This window comes from Mytilus edulis, chromosome 3, assembly GCF_963676685.1.
Source record: "Mytilus edulis chromosome 3, xbMytEdul2.2, whole genome shotgun sequence".
Taxonomy (NCBI): domain Eukaryota; kingdom Metazoa; phylum Mollusca; class Bivalvia; order Mytilida; family Mytilidae; genus Mytilus; species Mytilus edulis.
In genome coordinates, this window is record NC_092346.1 from 31,802,000 (window position 1) to 31,817,699 (window position 15,700).

At 31.8% G+C, this 15,700-nt stretch overlaps 3 protein-coding genes across 3 annotated transcripts in view; 2 read left to right on the forward strand and 1 right to left on the reverse strand.

Annotated features, from left to right (window-relative positions):
• The window catches only part of LOC139515176 (eIF-2-alpha kinase GCN2-like), a 56,176-nt gene extending 46,305 nt beyond the window's left edge, over positions 1-9,871 (forward strand). The window contains exons 15-19 of the mRNA XM_071304738.1: positions 1,673-1,734; positions 2,171-2,304; positions 5,083-5,141; positions 5,933-6,007; positions 7,854-9,871. Coding sequence (XP_071160839.1) covers positions 1,673-1,734; positions 2,171-2,304; positions 5,083-5,141; positions 5,933-6,007; positions 7,854-8,194 — 671 coding nt within the window. The 3' untranslated portion in view covers positions 8,195-9,871. The remainder of the gene's footprint in view (positions 1-1,672; positions 1,735-2,170; positions 2,305-5,082; positions 5,142-5,932; positions 6,008-7,853) is intronic.
• Positions 1,163-15,700, forward strand: part of LOC139516250 (homeobox protein Meis2-like) — a 45,568-nt gene continuing 31,030 nt past the window's right edge. The window contains exons 1-2 of the mRNA XM_071306245.1: positions 1,163-1,204; positions 2,171-2,304. The gene's annotated coding sequence lies outside the window, so the exon portion shown is untranslated. The remainder of the gene's footprint in view (positions 1,205-2,170; positions 2,305-15,700) is intronic.
• On the reverse strand, positions 14,168-15,647 carry LOC139515177 (mucin-22-like). The gene is made up of 2 exons (XM_071304739.1): positions 15,488-15,647; positions 14,168-14,976 (listed from the first exon to the last, which is right to left on the reverse strand). Exons 1-2 carry the CDS (start codon positions 15,645-15,647, stop codon positions 14,168-14,170), a joined length of 969 nt encoding a protein of 322 aa, XP_071160840.1.

Genomic DNA, 15,700 nt, shown 5'->3' on the forward strand with positions numbered 1-15,700 from the left:
GTATATAGATGCCTCATGTTACGAAGTTTCCGTCAGTCACATGTCCAATGTCCTTGACCTCATTTTCATGGTTCAGTGACCACTTGAAAAAAAAGTTCAAATTTTTTGTAATGTTGAATTCTCTCTTATTATAAGTAATAGGATAACTATATTTGATATGTGCGTACCTTGCAAGGTCCTCATGTCTGTCAGACAGTTTTCACTTGACCTCGACCTCATTTCATGGATCAGTGAACAAGGTTAAGTTTTGGTGGTCAAGTCCATATCTCAGATACTATAAGCAATAGGGCTAGTATATTCAGTGTATGGAAGGACTGTAAGGTGTACATCTCCAACTGGCAGGTGTCATCTGACCTTGACCTCATTTTCATGGTTCAGTGGTTATAGTTAAATTTTTGCGTTTTGGTCTGTTTTTCTCATACTATATGCAATAGGTCTACTATATTTGTTGTATGGAACGATTGTAAGGTGTACATGTCTATCGGGCAGATGTCATGTGACCTTGACCTCATTTTCATGGTTCAGTGGTCAAAGGTAAATTTTTGTGTTTTGGTCTGTTTTTCTCATACTATATGCAATAGGTCTACTATATTTGTTGTATTGAACGATTGTAAGGTGTACATGTCTAACGGGCAGATGTCATGTGACCTTGACCTTATTTTCATGGTTCAGTGGTCAAAGTTAAGTTTTTGAGTTTTGGTCTTTTTATCTAATACTATATGCCATAGGTCAACTGTATTTGGTGTATGGAAATATTTTATGATCTTTATGTTAGTCGCACAGGTTTTATTTGACCGTGACCTCATTTTCACGGTTCATTGCACAGTGTTAAGGTTTTGTGTTTTGCCTTTTGGTCTATTTTTCTTAAACTATAAGTAATCGGTCAACTATATATGTTGTATAGAAGCATTGTTAGCTGTACATGTCTGCCTGGCATGGTTCATCTGACCTTGACCTCATTTTCAAGGTTCATTGGTCTTTGTTTAGTTATCTTGGTTAATGTTAAGTTTATGTGACAATTGTTATAAAGCTTAGCTTTATACTTAGGACTATCAACATAATATCAATGATTAGTATAGAAGGCGAGACATTTCAGCGTGTGCACTCTTGTTCTAATTATAGAACAAGACGTAAACAAAGACAATGATTCAAAAGATGATGACTTAGGTCCCTAGGGAAAGGAGGATTTGGTGATGTCATTGAGGTAATTACATCCAGAATAGGCATTGTAATGTGTCCTAGACTCCATTTTCTTGCTTAATTGAGCAGGTTTAATTAAACTCATCATAGATACCAGGGTTGAAATTTTGTATTTGCACCAGACTCACGTTTTGTCTTCAATAGACTCATCAGTAATGCTTGATTCAAAGAAGTTAAAAAAGTTGAATTAAGGGGAGGCTTAATTCTGTCAGGTCGGTGTGCCAATCTGGTCTTTAGTCTGTCTGTCTGTTGTTAGTTGGTCTTTCCTGTTTCAGTCACAATAATATTTGGTTAAAGAAAATTTACTTTAATTTGTGGTTACAACTACTATAAACTTAGCACACATGTTCATTATAATGTGAAATTTGGAAAAGATATGCCAAATAAGGGTGTTGATCCCAACTTTGTGATTTGTTGTTTTTTTTGCATGAAGTCTGAAGTCTAATCATCTGATGGTTCATTATGCATTCAGTACTGAAACTAGTTGTTTTGATTACCAACGAGTTTGCCATTTCAAAATCTAAAGCATTCTGGGTAATATTGTCATAGATTTTCATCACATGTTTTGATAGGTTAACAACATCTTAAACAATGAATATTCAACCAATGACATATATTAATATTTTTAATTGCGGTACAAACATTGAAATTACCCCTTATGTTCTTAGTGGTGAACTAAAAAAAAAGGACTTTTACAGAACAGTTAAATTTCTGAAAATATAACACTGCAAAGGCCAAAAACCTGTCTTAAGTGAACTCATCGATCAGAACTTTTCAGCTGATCACCTGTCTAATCCAAACTAAATCATCAGTCCCTGACAAGTTAGGTTTGAAAAAGTTCACTGTGTGTAGATTGCATTGCACAATTCTGTAGTCTAATCAGTCTAAGACATCTTTGTAATATATGTATATTCAGCCATCATGATTTTATTGCCATTGTAAACAAACTTTTTTCTACATTTTTTTATAGGTTAGAAACAAACTAGATAGAAGAAAATATGCAATTAAAAGAATACCTTTGAATCCTAAAAGTAAATACTTCAACAAGAAAATCACCAGGGAGGTCAAATTACTGTCTCGTCTCAATCATGAGAATGTTGTCAGGTAACTATTTTTTTTTAACTTATTTATGTTTCTTGGGGGGTCTTTTATGTAATGGGTAACAATTTTCATAGAAAGCTTACTTTTTTATGGATATTTGTATCATTGTTTGATTGATATTACAAAAAATCTTTTAGAAATTTCATAAAGAAAATTAGCTATTTGTTGAAAATTAAAGATGTGGTTCCCCTGAAATCATGAAATCCAGGAAAATTGGTATCCAAAAAATAGAAAGGAATCTACAGCACATTGTTGAAGACAATAATCATGTAAGATGAATTTTTTGATGTTTGTTTACTAAATAGAGAAAAATAGTTTTGAAAATGATCTGCAATGACCTAAAAATAAATAAAAATGTAATGCACAAACTGCAATTAATAAAATATCAAACTGAAGAGTCATTTGAACTTGCAGTAAAGTGTGATCTGTGCATCATGTTGTTACTTTGAGATAAAGAACAGCAATTTAAGGGTTGTTCCTTGCTTTTAGTTTCTTTTGGTGATTTTGCATCATGAATTACTAAACTGTATCACTTCGTTTAGATTTTCAACTACTACCATTTATTTATACGACAGGTATTATAATTCGTGGATTGAAACTAGTGAGGATCCAGCACACAGAGACTCATCAACATCCTGTTCCACGACCACAGGTACTGGTACAACAAGTAAAACTCAATCAACCAGCGACAGCAGTTCCTTAATGAAGAACAGTCTGAATTTTATTAATTAAGACTCCATTAGTTGAAATGATTATTGGAATACAAGAAGTTACAAGTGTTTCAATGGCTAGCTGGTGTCCATTTTCTCCTAGTGAAGCCGTGAAATAGCCCATTTTATCATAACTAACAATGTAAGCTTAAATATCTAAATCTGATTTGAGTTGTGACAGGACACATTAAGAGAAATTGGTATCAAGTTTACGCTAAGGATTGCCATTGCTTTTGCAGTGTTCTAAGATGTCATGTTCCATGAATTAATAACATTATACGTATGACTCTATTAGATTTATATCTAAATTACAGTTTAAAATTTTCTGAAGAAACCGAAGTAGATATTTTATATACGGTGTAAAATAAACAAGATCGGTACTCGGAAAGCTTTTACTCTTCTCAAATTATATACAGTATAAAATAAACAAGATATTTAGGAGGGCAATTTTTTAAGTCAGTTCTCAGAAAAGCTTTTACTCATCTCAAATATCAAATAAAGTGGAAATTCGTTAAGAAAACAAAGACCTAGAAGATTATATTGGGAGTTTGGACAAGATAATATTTAGATTTAATCAAATTCATTAAGGCATTCTCCTACAAGTGTTGACTGAATCTGATTGTGTAAACACACAGTATTGACTTTGTTACAACCAGAAAGCAAGCAGTCTGTTTGCACATTAAGCAACGTTTAAATTGCCCTCTATGATACAATTAATCTGGAATGCAACATGCATAAGTTCAAAAGGCAAACTTTCACTGCTATTTGAGTAATTGCTTGATTTGTTTGATGTTATATGTATGGGTTATTAAATGAAGAATATTCAACTTGTATCTGTGTAAAAGTTTTGAAAATTTCAAATGGTTGTAGCTATTTAAGTAATTGGAGTATCTGTTTGAAGTCTTTGATATCTATCACATACAAATGAGCAGAGAATCATCTTGCATAGGCGGATCCAGGGGGCCCTGGGGGGGGGGGGGGGCCCGGGCCCCCCCCCTTTTGTGGGAAAAATTTGGTTGATTATATAGGGAATCACTGAAGCATGACTGGAGAGGGCCCCCCTTAGGTCAGTCATCGGGCTCCCCCTTATGAAAAGTTCTGGATCCGCCACTGTCTTGGGTGTGAAAAACTTCAAATCAAGTTGGAAAGTTTCAAAACATTTTGTTAACATGTGAGAAGGGTTTCTCTTCATAGTTAGACAAGATAGATAAAAATTTGTTCGCGGTTGAAAAAAATGGGGAAGTGTAGGGACAATTTTTTTTTTTTTAACAATTTTATGTTTTTGTTGAAAAAGTTTTGGAATTTTCATGTGTTTGTTGTCTATTTGTATTGAAATTTCAAGAAATTAGCATAAAAGTTTGGTGATTATTGAAAGTAGAACCATATGTGTAAATCAACCTTGCCTTATTACATATTAAAGTTACCAGTAGTGTTTGCTTTTGTATACAACATGTTACTTAGCAGTTTGTTCCCCATGAATTCTATATTTACATCTGGGAATTGGAATAATTAGCAAAAAAAAAAAATGAGCAGAATAATATCATTAGGGTTGTCTGCAGGGTGATGAGGAATTTAATGGCATAGGAATCCAAAAGGCTCATCAACTTGTAACTTAATCTCATGAAAAACTTTTAATGGCTCTAAAGAAGTAATTTAGGGCAAAAGATGTTTTCACCAGCCTTCTCTTCTGATCCATTTCATTTCTCAACAAACATTTATCATGAATTAAATGCATTTTTGAATGGTTTAAAGACTTTTGTCAACAATTTGAAGATAAACTGTGAAATTTGGCTAAGTTTCGGTTGTAATTTAGAAGTAAATATCTGAACTGAGGTTGATACGGGAGGTCAGAGGTCACCTTAGTAATGATAATTTGTCTTAATCTTGGCAAATGATGATCTAGACTCTGGTTTTTGTGTGGCGCCTCACTTGTATATCAGTCATTAATCATTCCTTAGTGACAGTTTGTCCACAATTAGGCCAAAGTCAAATTATTTTGATGATAATTAGAAAAGGCCAGTGCAAAAATAATATTGGTTAAAAAGTTATTTTTTATTTTTTTTATTTTCAGGTTTATTAATGCAAGGCGAAGAATAGTGCAACCAATGATTGACCAATCAAATAGAGCAGGTAAGAATATGAATATTTTTTTAATATTTGCCACTGGACACTTCAGGGGACAGCAATTAGTATATACAAAAAATTGGTTTGTTTTTGCCAAATTTTATACTAATAACCTAAAAAAAAATCAAATTTGAAAAATTTATTTAAATTAAAACATAAAACTTTCCATGTATTTTTAACTATGCAAATTTACACTCCTCCCCCTTTCTTGATTCAAAACTTCTGGTATGGAAATACATCAAGCATTTCAATTTCAATCCAAATGGCCATTTAATTGCCTAAGCTTTAAGGATTAAAAATTATTGTGACTTGCAGAATGCCAACTTGACAAAAGAATATGCAAAAAAAAAATAAACACGAAAATTATGATTTCCTTTTCTTAATTAAAATCTAATGTATATTGTTTAGTAGGTATAAAAGTGACGGAAATGAAATGAAGACATTTGTCATTATAACCACATTACCATTGGTTTTTCTCTATAAAATTCATGACACGGTCATTTTGGCATGTTGCAAGTGAAACAATAAACCATTGTAGTCTTACATAATATTAAACCCATAAACCCATCAACTGTCAAAAATATGCAAATAAGACAAAAGTTCAGAACAATAATATTTATTTTTGTCAAAATTTCTGAAATTATAAATTTCGAAAGAATTACTACGATCTGTGAAGTTTCTGACCACAAATATTTTATATAATGAATTTTTAAGTAAATTCTGCATGTAAAACAGCTGTTTTATAAAGATAAATACATGTAGAAAGAAAATCTTAATCATTGTCTTAATCTTTTCAGCACCAGGAGGTCATGGATATAGTCCAGAGAGTATGGGTTGGGATAGCCAGGCCATGGCACATATGAGTCCTCACAGTAAGTAGTTCTAAGATTCCTACACATATTTTGTCCTCCGATAAATCAAAAGATCGGATTAAGATGAATTTGTTAATCCCAGATTAGGCTTATGGTGACTTGAATAACACCGGTATCACTCAGATTACAATTCTACCTTGACAGGTAAGTTTGTATTTAGCCTATAAAATACTTATTTAGCCTTGAGAATTGAAAGGTCAGTTTATTCCATTCATACAATAGGAGTTGATGAATTTGGCTTCATGCCATTTACCTTGTCCAAAATTAAGGTCACTTTATTGTTATTGTGATATTGTTTAAGTACAAAAGAACCCTATATTCTGACCAATACTTAAAACTTTGTGCATCTTGATTTAATTGTTAAAAATCTGTTAATGTTGAATTTTAGGGGTTATTTTAGGCCTTTTAATTGCATATTTCTTTACATGGTAGTTTTTTTTTTCAGATATAAAAAAAACTATCTGCTTGACTGTTATAGAAATAGACTATGCTTGCAGGATCTTGATTTTTGTTTACATCAAATCTGACAGATTATTATTAAGTTGCAAAATATTTTAAATGAGAGCTGAAATTTGTTCTATCTTTAAATGTGCATTGAACAATGTTGAAGGTTAAAATAATCATAATGTGAACAAGAATGAAGAAAACATCTTGGTCCCAAAAAAAACATCATCAACCAGGATATAATATTCCAAATTTTAATTTATTATACTAATATCAGTTGAAATCTCAAGCCACTATTTTGCATGTTTACAATGTAGGTCATGTCCCAACAGAAAATCAATGAATTTGACAGTACAATGTACTCTTAGCACAAACACATAAGGTCACTGTGAAATAGACATCTAGGGCAAGAAACAGTCAGTTATACCAAACCAGTTTGACTAGATGTCTAGTTTAAAACCAGTTTGACTAGATGTGTCCTATATTTTGACAATGTAAATGACATGAGGACCTGCATGGGTTTTTTTAATATCTGTATTCTTTAAATTTTTAGGGCATTTTTCTTTTAATAGCCTTAAAAATAACTCTCATTCTGTAAAGCAAATTCTCATGAAAATGATTTTACTATATAGTCTTTCTGTTACAAGATTATTTATCAATTATGCACATTGATCATTATATTATCGGTATTGCATTACAGTTACCTAAGTTTCCTTTTTATTTTGCACATTTATTCTTTATACTTTTGCACTGCATTATTCTCTATTCTTTATTTTGTTGTACATTTTCTCTATTCTCTATTTTTTGTTGCTATTACATTTATTCTCTATTCTGTAAACCCCATTCTGACCCTTATAGGTAAACTTCTATTGTATGAATGGGATAAACTGACCTTTCAATTCTCACGGCTAAATAAGTATTTTATAGGCTAAATACAAACTTACCTGTCAAGGTAGAATTGTAATCTGAGTGATATCGGTGTTATTCAAGTCACCATAATGGTTCATCAAAGGTTAAGTGGATTTGTTCACAGCTTAAGTGGATTTGTTCACAGCTTAAGTGTAATTTGTTCACAGTTTAAACTTATTGTAAAGCTTTTAATTGGTTCAAAGGATAAGCTCATAGAAAACAAACAATGTTCAAATTGTTAAAGCACATGAAATCTTTCTGGATTGATAATGATATTGAATTTGAAGGACATGTCAGGTATCAGTGAGACAGCAACCTAAAAATGTGAAGAAAAGAAATAATAACATTGTTGAAGTTCTGTTGAATATTTTGCTCAAAATAAGCAAAGCCAAAATATATAGCAATGCAAACATATATAGTTGTAAATTTAGATTTTAAAAAATGAATTACATGATTAAAATTATTAATATTATTTTCAATATTTTAATTCCAGTGTTCCAAGGAAGACATGGTAGTGAAATGTATGATCAAATGAAGGGATATTCTCATATGGAAGGACAGAGATACGATATGCTTGGAGTTCAGGGTATGCATAGTAGTGACATGTTCGGAAGTACTGCTGTCACTGGCAGTAGTTCATACTCTCAGATGTCACAGTTACGACCACCAGTTCATTCGCAAGCAATGCTAATACCAGGGCATCCGCATCATATGATGATGGGACATGGAGCCCACGGCATGAGTCCCATGTCGATGGGATCTGCTCAAAGTCCTCCATTACATGGCAGCTTGGACAGTATGGGTGCACACATTCAGGATATTCATGCTGGATAAAAATCAGGAGTAAAACATTGTGCTTTAAAAAGAACAAGGACATTTGGCTTGGCCTGCGAACATAATTAAGCCAAGGAATAAAGCGTGACTAAAAAGTATTTGTGGGTACAGTAGTTTAAAACTACAGCCTATTTTATTACAATCACGGTGATCTCTCAATCATTTAGCAGTCACTCATTGTGTGGAATCTAATTCCTAACGGTTGCAGGCTAGCCAAGGGAAGTAACTGGTGTGCTAGTCAATCTAACAGAGTAAGGGAGTCGACAACTGACTGCAGTTTTAAAACTAGTCTTCACAACTTGTTATAATGGGATATGGGGAAAACTACGCAAAAGTATTATTAAAAAAAAACGCAGTTCATGTTGACAATGAGTTGCCAAGTATTATATATGTATTTTATTGTCTCTGGACAAGAAACACGTCTTGGTCACATATGTGCCACATACCTCATGATGATCAAAATAAATGTACATTTAAATGGCCATGACTTTGTAAAGCATTCCACGTCAAAGTATGTTCTGTCAAACATCAACTCTTCAGTTGAAGGAATATGTTTTTGTGCCATGGAATATTTGAATTTTTTGTCACATGACATTGTTAAACCAATCAGAAGAGTTGCCCTGTAGTGGGGTGACCAATTAAATTAAAGCTTTAAGATTTACCTCATTATTATTCCTTTGTAATTACAGCCAGTTCCATTGTGTTGGAAGTGGACATTTTATTTAATGGTGCATGTTAAAAAAAGTATTTGGTGCAAATTATTTGTATAGTAAAGATGTTTGTTGAATGTATGTTTATATATGTTATTGTGTATTAAAGTGAAAAATCATTATTTGAAGAGTTTTTTCTTTGTGTGACATTTTTATATTTTCTGGCCAGGTTGTGTAGATCTACTTGCAGTTTAATTTGTAAATGTTTTGTTGTTTTTGTTGAAGTTTGTTTGAATATTTTTTTTAGATTGAACAAATTTTAAGCTTGATATTTATTCGATTTGCCAGATTTTTTTTTTTTTGATAATTAACCAATTTGTTTTTGGTTTGTGATTTGTTACAGCATGATTTTTTTTGTTTTTTTCTTTTATCTAAAAACAAGTACTAAGTTATTTCTAAGTGCTGACCATTTATTTATGATGTTTTTAAAAAAAATGTTAAAGTGCAGATTTTAAACTGGCATGTAATTACTACATGTGTATTTAATTGTAAAGTAATATTAATGTCAGAGACTGCTGAAATCTTTCCTTTATCTTTTTGTACTGATTTTAACTAGAGAAAGACATATTTATATGTATATCTGTAGCAATTATTTTAGATTGTTTCAAGATGTCCAATATTACATTTCTTAACTATACTTCTTTTATGATTCCCCAATAAATATATATTTACATTTTTTATCATTTCAATGCCAGAATGAACAAAAAATAACTGAAAAAGATGTATCAAATTTTCAGAAAATCTTAAACAATCATGCACGAGGTTTACCAAAAATACACTGAAATTGATTATTGTCTGAATGTGTCTGACTATGAGGAAATGAAAGATTGCAATGATGTGTGTGGTGAAGTGTGGAGCTGAGCTTGATGCTTAGGGACTTGTGAAAAGTTTTAGGGAATTTTAATACGAGATTGTCAAATATTTTGAGCAAAATTCCAGAGAAATAAAAATTGTTGTAATAAACTAATTGCTTGTGTTTTATTATATTTGTTTGTCCAATATGTACCTAATATTAAATGAGGTGGACGATATCAAAGGGCCATTCATTCAAAACTTGTAAGTCAAAGGAAGGATTTGTATCTTACTATCAAATCCTTGGTAGAAGAAAAGCTGACAACAACATGGCAAAAAAAACCCAACAAGAAACAACTAGCTTAAATACAAACATGTCAATAAAAACTGGATAGAAAAAATCATTGGCCTTTAGTATCAAAATCATACTTGGTCAAAATACAAAAATGTCAACAACAAAAATCATAGAAATATACATGGGCCTTTAGTATCAAAATCATACGTTTGTTAAAATACAAAAATGTCAACAAAAAACATCATAGAAATATACATTGGCCTTTAGTATCAAAATCAGACGTTTGTTAAAATACAAAAATGTCAACAAAAAACTTCATAGAAATATACATTGGCCTTTAGTATCAAAATCATATGTTTGTTAAAATACATAATGTCAACAAAAAACTTCATAGAAATATACATTGGCCTTTAGTATCAAAATCATATGTTTGTTAAAATACAAAAATGTCAACAAAAAACTTCATAGAAATATACATTGGCCTTTAGTATCAAAATTATACTTGATTGAAATACAAAAGTGTCAACAAAAAACTTCATAGAAAAATTCATTGGACTTTAGTATCAAAATCATACTTTATTAAAATACAAAAATTCCAACAAAAAAACTTCATAGAAAAATACATTGCCCTTTAGTATCAAAAACACTTGGTTGAAATGAAAAGGAAAAAGAATTCATATCTCACATTTTCCTTCAAAGATAAAATTTCAAATCATAAAAAAAAAAGAAGATTTGCACTTGTTGAAACTGAAGATTGAAGATTTAAAAGATGATAAAATGATCAGTCAAATATTTGATTTTTCCATGATTCATATGGTACCAAAACTAGTTCAGTTCAAACCTTCTGATTAGATATAAGAATATGTGTTTTGAGACAAGTCTCCATCCAAGTCAAGGTCTTCAACAAGGAGCCCTGGCTCACACCATACAGCAAGCTATAAAGAGCCCCCAAAATGACTAGTAAGTTTCCTTTTTATGCCCCACCTACGATAGTAGAGGGGCATCATGTTTTTTGGTCGGTGTGTCTGCCCACCTACAATAGTAGAGGGGCATTATGTTCTGGTCTGTGTGTTTGTTCGATTGTTCGTTTGTCTGTCCTGCTTCAGGTTAAAGTTTTTGGTCAAGGTAGTTTTGGATTAAGTTGAAGTCTTAATCAACTCGAAACTTCGTATACCCTTTATACGATCTTTCTAATTTTAATGCCAAATTTGATTTTTTTGACCCAAATTTCACTGTCCATTGAACATAGAAAAAGGATAGTGCAAGTTTCAGGTTAAAGTTTTTGGTCAAGGTAGTTTTTGATTAAGATGAAGTCCAATCAACTTGAAACTTAGTACACATGTTTCCTATGACTTGATCTTTCTAATTTTAATACCAAATTAGATTTTTCACCCCAATTTCACACTCACTGTCCACTAAACATAGAAAATGATAATGCAAGTGGGGCATCGGTGTGCTATGGACACATTCTTGTTCTTCATGTCTTTTATCATATAGATATATAAAGTACAACAATTGAGGAAAAGAAAATATGAAATAAAGTCTCCAAAATTTTTCCCCTACTGATTTTCATAGTTCATTATCAGGAATCTTTTGCCAGAAATGCATGACAAATTTATTAAGATCAATTTATATTGTTTATTTCTTTAACAGTCATTCATAAATAAAGTATGTAAATTTATATATTCAATTTTTATACGACCACAAAATTTGAAAAAAATTTCGTCGTATATTGCTATCACTTTGGCGTCGTCGTCTGCGTCGTCGTCGTCGTCCGAATACTTTTAGTTTTCGCACTCTAACTTTAGTAAAAGTGAATGGAAATCTATGAAATTTTAACACAAGGTTTATGACCACAAAAGGAAGGTTGGTATTGATTTTGGGAGTTTTGGTCCCAACATTGTAGGAATTAGGGGCCAAAAAGGGCCCAAATAAGCATTTTCTTGGTTTTCGCACTATAACTTTAGTTTAAGTTAATAGAAATCTATGAAATTTTGACACAAGGTTTATGACCACAAAAGAACGGTTGGTATTGATTTTGGGAGTTTTGGTTTCAACAGTTTAGGAATTAGGGGCCAAAAAAGGGCCCAAATAAGCATTATTCTTGATTTTCACACAATAACTTTAGTTTTAGTAAATAGAAATCAATGAAATTTAAACACAATGTTAATGACTACAAAAGGAAGGTTGGTATTGATTTTGGGAGTTTAGGTCCCAACAGTTTAGGAATTAGGGGCCAAAAAGGGACCCAAATAAGCATTTTTCTTGGTTTTCGCACCATAACGTTAGTATAAGTAAATAGAAATCTATGAAATTTAAACACAAGGTTTATGACCATAAAAGGAAGGTTAGTTTTGATTTTGGGAGTTTTGGTCCCAACAGAATAAGGGGCCCAAAGGGTCCAAAATTAAACTTTGTTTGATTTCATCAAAATTGAATAATTGGGGTTCTTTGATATGCCGAATCTAACTGTCATGACTGTGTATGTAGATTCTTAACTTTTGGTCCCGTTTTCAAATTGGTCTACATTAAGGTCCAAAGGGTCCAAAATTAAACTTAGTTTGATTTTGACAAAAAAATGAATCAGTTAGGTTCTTTGATATGCTGAATCTAAAAATGTACTTAGATTCTTGATTATTGGCCCAGTTTTCAAGTTGGTCCAAATCGGGGTCCAAAATTAAACTTTGTTTGATTTCATCAAAAATTGAATAAATGGGGTTCTTTGATATACCAAATCTAACTGTGTATGTAGATTCTTCATTTTTGGTCCTGTTTTCAAATTGGTCTACACTAAAGTCCAAAGGGTCCAAAATTAAACTTAGTCTGATTTTAACAAAAATTGAAATCTTGGGGTTCTTTGATATGCTGAATCCAAAAATGTACTTAGATTTTTTATTATGGGCCCAGTTTTCAAGTTGGTCCAAATCAGGATCTAAAATTATTATATTAAGTATTGTGCAATAGCAAGTCTTTTCAATTGCACAGTATTGCGCAATGGCAAGAAATATCTAATTGCACAATATTGTGAAATAGCAAATTTTTTTTTAATTAGAGTTATCTTTCTTTGTCCAGAATAATAAGCAAGAAATATCTAATTGCAAAATATTGTGCAATAGCAAGATTTTTTTTAATTGGAGTTATCTTTCTTTGTCCAGAATCAACTTAAATCTTTGTTATATACAATATACAATGTATATTCACTTTTTACTACCAACTGATAAATTAAAATAATCTTTACCATTCAGTGATAACAAGCAGTTTGTTTACATCTTAATATTTTATGATGTATTTAAATGAGTAGTTATTGTTGCAAACTCCATTAGAAATTTAATTGAGATTAGTTTTGGAATAAGGGAAAGGGGGATGTGATTAAAAAAATTGGGTTCAATTTTTCTCATTTGAAATTTCATAAATAAAAAAGAAAATTTCTTCAAACATTTTTTTGAGAGGATTAATATTCAACAGCATAGTGAATTGCTCTAAGAGAAAACAAAAATTTTAAGTTCATTAGAACACATTCATTCTGTGTCAGAAACCTATGCTGTGTCAACTATTTAATCACAATCCAAATTTAGAGCTGAATCCAGCTTGAATGTTGTGTCCATACTTGCCCCAACCGTTCAGGGTTCAACCTCTGCGGTCGTATAAAGCTACGCCATGCGGAGCATCTGGTTTAGAATATGTTGACATGAATTCACCTTCATTTTCATTTCAACTAAGTTAGATTTGATTTTTTTATAATGAACAATTATACGTTGAGAAATTAAGATAGAAAACGTACTGTGAAAGTTTTCTAACTTGTTTGGGATCATTTTTTGTTGATTTAATTTTCCCTTCAATCAACGAAAATGAAAAACATATTTTTATTTAGTCAAAAAGCGTTCATTTTACATCTACAAATTTAAAACATCACAAACCATTATTGATTACACATACCAAAAACATGTTACCAAAGAAGAAAAGCCTCTACCTAGAAAGCTCCCAACAACCATTTTATATAGAAGAATATCTGAAATACAACAAAATGAAGGAAAATATAATATATAAATAGTAAAATAACAGAAAAACTTGATTAACCATTATAAACCAGGCACTTACTATTTAAGGAGGAATAACCAAGAACAAGATTGCAAATATCAAATATGAATAGAAGATCAAAAGAGCATTTCCCAAAAACTAACTGACATCAAATGTAAAACAATTAGATAGGTAATAACCTAGTGTTAGCAGGTTGTCAGTATTAACTATAGTGTTGTCAGTATCCACGATAATAATATCCGAGTTGTCAGTATCCAGTGTAGTGTTATCAGCGTTATCAGTATCCACTGTAGTGTTATCAGAGTTGTCATTATCCACTGTAATGTAATCAGAGTTGTCGGTATCCACTCTAATGTTATCAGTGTTGTCAGTATCCACTCTAATGTTATCAGAGTTGTCAGTATCCATGGTAGTGGTCTCAGAGTTGTCAGTATTCACTGTAGTGTTATCAGAGTTGTCAGTATACACTGTAATGTTATCAGAGTTGACAGTATCCATGGTAGTGGTCTCAGAGTTGTCAGTATTCATTGTAGTGTTATCAGAGTTGTCAGTATCCACTCTAATGTTATCAGAGTTGTCAGTATACACTGTAATGTTATCAGAGTTGTCAGTATACACTGTAATGTTATCAGAGTTGTCAGTATCCATGGTAGTGGTCTCAGAGTTTTGAGTATCTTCTTTAGTGTTATCAGGGTTGTCTGTATCCACTATAGAGTTATCAGATTTGTCAGTATCAATTAAAGTGTTATCAGAAATGTTAGTATCAACTGTCATGTAATCAAAGTTGTCAGTATCCAGTAATATGCTATCAAAGTTGTCAGAATCCACTGTAGTGTTATCAAAGTTGTCAGAATCCCCTGTAGTGTTATCAAAGTTGTCAGAATCCCCTGAAGTGTTATCAAAATTGTCAGAATCCACTCTGATGTTATCAGAGTTGTCAGTTTCCACTGTAATGTTATCAGAGTTGTCAGTATCCACTCTAATGTTATCAGAGTTGTCAGTATCCACTCTAATGTTATCAGAGTTGTCAGTTTCCACTCTAATGTTATCAGAGTTGTCAGTATCAAATCTAATGTTATCAGAGTTGTCAGTATCCATGGTAGTGGTCTCAGAGTTGTCAGTATTCACTGTAGTGTTATCAGAGTTGTCAGTATTCACTGTAATGTTATCAGAGTTGTCAGTATCCATGGTAGTGGTCTCAGAGTTTTGAGTATCTACTTTAGTGTTATCAGATTTGTCAGTATCAACTAAAGTGTTATCAGAAATGTTAGTATCAACTGTCATGTAATCAAAGTTGTCAGTATCCAGTAATATGTTATCAAAGTTGTCAGAATCCACTTTAGTGTTATCAAAGTTGTCAGAATCCCCTGCAGTGTTATCAAAGTTGTCAGAATCCCCTGCAGTGTTATTAAAGTTGTCAGAATCCACTGTAATGTTATCAAAGTTGTCAGAATTCACTGGTGTTATCATAGTTGTCAGCATCCACTGTTGTGTTATCAGAGTTATCAGTATTTACTGTAGTATTAACGGAGTTGTCAGTGTCCAGTAATATGTAATCAAAGTTGTCAGAATCAACTGTAATGTTATCAAAGTTGTCAGAATCCACTAGTGATATCATAGTTGTTAGCATCCACTGTTGTGTTATAAGAGTTATCAGTATCTACTGTAGTA

Coding starts and splice junctions, on each gene's coding strand:
- LOC139515177 (XM_071304739.1), bottom strand. CDS start 15,647: ATGATATCACTAGTGGATTCTGACAACTTTGATAACATTACAGTTGAT. Junction 14,977..15,487: donor TGACAACTATGATAACACCA/GTGAATTCTGAC, acceptor ATAACATTACAG/TGGAAACTGACAACTCTGAT.